A 7,085-nucleotide genomic window follows, 5' to 3' on the forward strand; every position below is an offset into this window, starting at 1 on the left:
ATATATGGAAACAGAGAGGAGGAGGGAGTGTGTGGGACATGCAGACAGAAGAGAGGGAAGGGGTAGGGGGGTGGAAAGTGAGGGTACGTCTCTGACAGGCTGGGGGAGGGAGATGTATCTATCTATCTATCTATCTATCTATCTATCTATCTATCTATCTATCTATCTATCTATCTATCTATCTATCTATCTATCTATCTATCTACAGTATCTATCTATCTATCTATCTATCTATGTATGTATGTATCTATCTATCTATCTATCTATCTATTCTACTGTATATCTATGGATCTATCTATCTATCTATCTATCTATCACCTACCATGCCTACGCACACACACACACGCACGCACGCACGCACGCACGCACACACACACACACACACACACACACACACACACACACACACACACACACACACACAGGAAGAGGTTTGTGTACATCATCACATCTTTTGCTTTGGACTGTGACTCAGTGCTTTGGTTGTGTGAAGACCAGCTTGCAGCAGGTGTTTGTTGTTGGGACAATATCAGAGAGAGAGAGAGCCTACCAGCATGACGTTAGGTGTGTGTACCATTTACCTCTGATGATTGTTGGTATAGCTCTCTTGGTCTCCTATTTTAGATGGTGTGCAAAAACACTGGTGTTGTTACACTCGATTAAGCACATTGGAGAAGTTAGGAGGCTTTCTGGCTAAACCTCCCCCATGTGACCTCGATCTGCACCACATCAAGCTCCTGGCTGCCAAACGAGGTTTTTTCCACACAGGGGCTTCTCAGCCAATGAGCTGGTTGTTGGTTGGTTGAGAGCGCGTCATAGCCATGTCAGCCAATGATCAGAGAGGTGATGCTTCAATCAATCAACCAATCAATCAATCAATCAATCAATCAATTTAATTTATATTTATATAGCACCAAATCATAACAAGACTTATCTCAAGATGCTAATAATAATAATAATAATAATGAATATGTGTGTGCGTGCATTCGTGCGTGCATGTGTGCGTGTGCGTGTGTGTTGAATAGTATTCATATACATTGAATACATTGTGTCTTATTGTACTTAACATATCGTCTCTCAAAGTTAGTCTAAATTTTGTCTCACAAGCGCTATTGTAACATCTGCTGTCAGGCCTTTATGATAAAGGCATGTGCGCTACACAGGTCAATCTCCTACATATACATTTATGTTTAGCTTCAATATAAATCCATTTCCAGCCCATCTGGAGGACGTCTCTCGCAGCGCTTCGCCCGTCCCGTACGCACACTACAGTATCCTCTGTGTTGCCCTGCAGCCGTCCCGTACGCACACTACAGTATCCTCTGTGTTGCCCTGCAGCCGTCCCGTACGCACACTACAGTATCCTCTGTGTTGCCCTGCAGCCGTCCCGTACGCACACTACAGTATCCTCTGTGTTGCCCTGCAGCCGTCCCGTACGCACACTACAGTATCCTCTGTGTTGCCCTGCAGTCGTCCCGTATGCACACTACAGTATCGTCTGTGTTGCCCTGCAGTCGTCCCGTATGCACACTACAGTATCCTCTGTGTTGCCCTGCAGTCGTCCCGTACGCACACTACAGTATCCTCTGTGTTACCCTGCAGTCGTCCCGTACGCACACTACAGTATCCTATCCTCTGTGTTGCCCTGCAGTCGTCCCGTAAGCACACTACAGTATCCTCTGTGTTGCTCTGCAGCCGTCCCGTAAGCACACTACAGTATCCTCTGTGTTGCTCTGCAGCCGTCCCGTACGCACACTACAGTATCCTCTGTCCCGTACGCACACTACAGTATCCTCTGTGTTGCCCTGCAGCCGTCCCGTACGCACACTACAGTATCCTCTGTGTTGCCCTGCAGTCGTCCCGTACGCACACTACAGTATCCTCTGTGTTGCCCTGCAGTCGTCCCGTACGCACACTACAGTATCCTCTGTGTTGCCCTGCAGTCGTCCCGTACGCACACTACAGTATCCTCTGTGTTGCCCTGCAGTCGTCCCGTACGCACACTACAGTATCCTCTGTGTTGCCCTGCAGTCGTCCCGTACGCACACTACAGTATCCTCTGTGTTGCCCTGCAGTCGTCCCATACGCACACTACAGTATCCTCTGTGTTGCTCTGCAGTCGTCCCGTACGCACACTACAGTATCCTCTGTGTTGCCCTGCAGTCGTCCCGTACGCACACTACAGTATCCTCTGTGTTGCTCTGCAGTCGTCCCGTACGCACACTACAGTATCCTCTGTGTTGCTCTGCAGTCGTCCCGTACGCACACTACAGTATCCTCTGTCCCGTACGCACACTACAGTATCCTCTGTGTTGCCCTGCAGCCGTCCCGTACGCACACTACAGTATCCTCTGTGTTGCCCTGCAGTCGTCCCGTACGCACACTACAGTATCCTCTGTGTTGCCCTGCAGTCGTCCCGTACGCACACTACAGTATCCTCTGTGTTGCCCTGCAGCCGTCCCGTATGCACACTACATTATCCTCTGTGTTGCCCTGCAGTCGTCCCGTACGCACACTACAGTATCCTCTGTGTTGCCCTGCAGCCGTCCCGTATGCACACTACATTATCCTCTGTGTTGCCCTGCAGTCGTCCCGTACGCACACTACAGTATCCTCTGTGTTGCCCTGCAGCCGTCCCGTATGCACACTACATTATACCCTCTGTGTTGCCCTGCAGGTCGGAATTGTCCTAAAGTGGATTTACCTTCAATCAGCATTTATTAAATCTCTGTGCATTAAAGAGCAGTGGCCTCTGTCCCAGGCAGCCGTGTCCATTAAGCCTGATTACAGAGAGAAAGGACGAGGACGAGGGACGGACGCGCGGGGTCTCTGTGTCAAACTGCTGCTGATGCTGAACCCATCTCCATCGTTTCCTATTTCATTTCCTCCAGGATTGTGCAGAGTTGGGTTTTTTTGTGTGATTTTTTTATTTTATTTTTCAGCGGATTTTCTCACAAATTGCAATGCAATTTGTAAAGTTTTGTGTTATTTTTTCGCTGTAATATTGGGGGAACTGGCAAAACACATTTTTTCAAGTTTTGGAATCTGTTCCTCAATTCACTTTTGCAGAGAATTCATGGGAACTTTTAAAAATTGCAAGCCCCCGCAAATATTGCGGAGATTGGTTGAATTTGCATTAATTATTGCGATAACAAAATCATAATTTCCTGGAGGGACTGCTATTTGTCTTTATAGTGAGTGCAGAGGAGAGGAGAGGAGACATCAGCAGGTGCAGAGGAGACATCAGCAGGTGCAGAGGAGACATCGGCAGAGACTGAGACTGAATTTGGTCATCAGAGTTTTGTGAGGTTTTTTATCTTTTTTTCAGGATTTGTCTCCTGTTTTCTCCCCAATTGTACTTGGCCAATCCCCTCTGCTGTTACGGTCATTGCTCCACCCCCTGTGCTGATCGGGGGAGAGTTGCAGACTAGCACATGCTTCCTCCGATACATGTGCAGTCACTTCATTTCACCTGGTAGCGAGGAGTTTTCCCGGCAGGACGTAGCGTGTGGAAGGATCACGCCATCCCCCCCAGTTCCCCTCCCCCTGAACAGAGGCCCCCGACCGACCAGAGGAGGCACTATTGCAGCGACCAGGACTCATACCCCACTGGCTTCCTACCCGCAGACACAGCCAATTGGTAGGAGAGTCATCATCAGAGTCCAGTCTGCAGAGTGTGAGTGTTGGAGTGCCCCCTGGTGGGGACGCAGGCTACAGCTGGTGGAGTGAATGAAGCGCAGGGTGGGAGTGCAGGGTCAGCATGGAGAGCCGGGGCTTGGCGGGCCGGAGAGGGACCGGCGGCTCGTTCAAACGCTCCTCCGTCAAGCGCAGCGCATCGTCCGGATCGCAGAAGGTAAGATCGAGGCCTTCTCCTCGAATAAATACCTACACACGATTTACTCACCACGCGATGAAGTAAGTAATAATCCAAAGTTACGGCAAACAGTCATTTTTGAAGTAAATACATACCAAGAAGTACTGATGAGTGCACATGGCACATGCACCTCAGGAAAATGTGGAATTAAACTTTGGTTCCCCCACGTTAGTTCTAGTCATCGATTTACTTAGAAAATTAACATTTTGCCTTTGGATTATTATTTCATCGCGAGTCACAACATGTACATGTGAGTGTTTCTGGTGTGGAATGTGTATTTTTGGTGACTGAACAGGGGTAGGCTTGTGTAGGATACAAGCTAAGCTAACTAGCAGGAGGTGTGCAACGCACTTCCTAATGCACGCACAGGGAGGAGAAAGGCATAGATGTTCTCGTCTTACTATGGGGACAACTTGCATTGACTTCATGCCTGGCAGCTCGGGGTGCAGCACGCAGCACGCTGGAAAAATAGAACAGAAGCTGAAACTATCGCTGCAGCGTAGCTTCAGCGCGGCGTGACGTGTGGCTGGTGTGAACGGTCTCGTCTTTTAACAAGGACGCCGGAATGAAACTGCCATAGCGCTGCGTAGCTTCAGCGTAGCTTTGGCGTATGGTGTGAACCAGGGCTAAGAAAGCATTCAGTCAGCTTCTTGACATCAAACCTTTTTCCCCTCTTGTCTCCTTATTTGTCGAGGGGAGAAAACAGCAGACACGTTCAGACCAGGCCTCATGTGGAGGAGGTATTTCTATTGAGATGTTCCGCTTCATGAGCAACAGGTCAAACCTATTACAGCAAATTTAAGTATGAAGTATTGAATACGGAAATCCCAGCAGCAAGGAGCTCCAGTGACCATCAGATTAGGACTTTATTTCTTGAGCAAGTCAATAAGAGCAGCATCTGACTTTCAGAAAGCAACAGGTTTTCCTTCCTGTTTGCAGAACACGCTGTGGGCTTATGAAGTGACAGAGTGTTGGAAACAGAGAAACAATAAACAAGGGGATGAGAGAGGGAGAGTGGGATTGGGTTTACGGGGTTTAGGCTTAAAAATTAGATTACCGCTATTTAGAAAAGAACAAGTTGTTTGTATAATTAAGCCAGGGGTGGGCAACTATTTTTCATGGGGGGCCACATGAGAAACCCAGATTGTTGCCGGGGGCCGAACAAATATTGTCATGCCGTAACCCATGGATGGGCAACTTTGATGATAGAGAGGGCCACAAAAAAATGTCCTCGCTACCAGATTTTGCTGAGGGCTGAACGGCGCCAGCACGAAAAATTTGGGGCATTTGAAGCCAGGTTTAGAGGAATAACTCATTTTAAATTAACAATTGTGATGTCATTATTCAGTCTTAACCACCAATATTTGATCCTTTTCCTCACTCACTCCTATGTCACCACACCTGCTCTCCCTGCAGGGCTTGAAATTAACTTTTTTCACCACCTGCCAATATGGCTGCTAGATTTAAAAGTTACCAGCCAATTAGAATTTCCACTAGCCGAAATGTTTTTCTTGAAATAAACCAGAATATGAGTGGGTTAATTTAAGCATCAGTAAGTGGCCCGGGATTCTCAAAGCCTGTGTTGAGGGTCACACAAGAACAAAAATGCACTCTTGAAGCTAAATAAATCCCAAACCAACAAGTTAATTATTTAAATTTCTACTTCAATGTAGAACAGTCATTTCTTACACATGAGATTACTTTTAGCCTTTTAGTCATAAATATTATTGAAAGATATTCCATATTTCAGACTGAAATGCTATAACAGAAGAGTATTGCCCAGAATGACATGAGCATTTGGACACTTATTCAGAGGGTATATTGCATGTTGCGTTCAAGTGCACTGTAAAAAAAAGAAAAAAAAAGAAAAAGAAAGAAATTTGCAATTCCATCGCGGGCCACACAGGGGGCGCCCGCGGGCCGCATACGGCCCGCGGGCCGTATGTTGCCCATGTATGAATTAAGCAATAGCTCATGACAGGCCGCGGTGTATGCTCATTATAGCATGGCTAAGTGAAGTATGACAATATGAATGTAATAGAAAACTCCAATTTAAATCTCTGCTATTCATAAATCATAATGTTCGAAATAAAATAGTCCCTCCTGGCTCCCTGCACAGCCAACACAGTTGCTGAATGTAACGTCAAGTTAGAACAGGTAGCTAGCAGCTAGCAACACAGGCTAGTTTGGACCGGGGGTATGAAACACGTCTCCGACCTAGCATAACGTTAGGTTACAGGGACCAAACAAAAAGGAGAGGACTCAGAGAAGTCAGCAAAGTAAGTTGGACTAACTGGCAAGTTCTGAAAATGTGTGTGTTCGTATGCGGTGAAACGGTGTCCACCCGCTATGCTGACCACCCGCAATGCCGACCTTAGGTTTAGGCGTGGGGGGTGGGAGAAGGTAGGTTTAGGGTTAGGGTCTGGGGGAGGTTAGGTTTAGGCATGGGCGGAGGTTAGGTTTAGGCCTGGGGGGTGGGAGAGCTTAGGTTTAGGGTTAGGGTCTGGGGGAGGTTAGGTTTAGGCGTGGGGGGAGGTTAGGTTTAGGCGTGGGGGCTGGGAGAGGTTAGCTCCAGCCGGTCCACCGACACGCTGCACGTCGCCTCGCTCAGCTGGTTCTGCTTGTGGGCTATCGGCATTGCGGCCTGTCGGCACTGCGGCCTGTCGGCACATAGACGCGGCACCAGTGAAACAATAATTTTGGTGCACCAAACGCAGAAGTGATTGTGATGTCAACATTCTGAATTTGAATTTCCTGAGAATTTGTTTAGAGCCCACAGATCCAGAATCGGGGGGGATTCCTGTGCCGCCCCGTTTTGGCACTAGGGAATATCTAGAATAAAAACTTGTTTGGCTCTGGCTTGGAGGTATTAAGTTATGGCTGCTTTGTTTAGCAGTGAGTGTATTTCCTCCTGTAAAACTAGCCACTACCTGAGCTTTTGTTTGGACAATGCGAGAGAATTTGGGTGGAACAGTTGTGAATTGAAGCCTGTAGCCCTTCACTATCATTCGGAAAACCCAATCTGTATTTTTGTGAGTTTGGGTCCCAGGGAGACACCAAATGTATCTTTTGGGGGCCAAGATGAAAAGCTTTGGGAACCCCTGTCTTTACAGGGTTAAATGCTGTGTTCAGTCTGCAATTTCATGGTGGCACGCACGTGTTGGTTTGGAGGCGGAGCCAGCGAGCGATGAAGCGCCTGATTGTGTGTGTG

The 7,085-nt window shown here is 47.7% G+C and overlaps 1 protein-coding gene across 1 annotated transcript in view; it reads left to right on the forward strand.

Moving 5' to 3' along the window:
* Window positions 1-3,760: 3,760 nt before the first annotated feature.
* The window catches only part of LOC310791518 (transient receptor potential cation channel subfamily M member 1-like), a gene marked incomplete at both ends in the record, with an annotated part of 40,978 nt that continues 37,653 nt past the window's right edge, over window positions 3,761-7,085 (forward strand). Inside the window, one exon of the mRNA XM_083653193.1 lies at window positions 3,761-3,853. Coding sequence (XP_083509319.1) covers window positions 3,761-3,853 — 93 coding nt within the window. The remainder of the gene's footprint in view (window positions 3,854-7,085) is intronic.

Source organism: Poromitra crassiceps (genome assembly GCF_964638095.1).
Source record: "Poromitra crassiceps genome assembly, chromosome: 16".
Taxonomy (NCBI): domain Eukaryota; kingdom Metazoa; phylum Chordata; class Actinopteri; order Beryciformes; family Melamphaidae; genus Poromitra; species Poromitra crassiceps.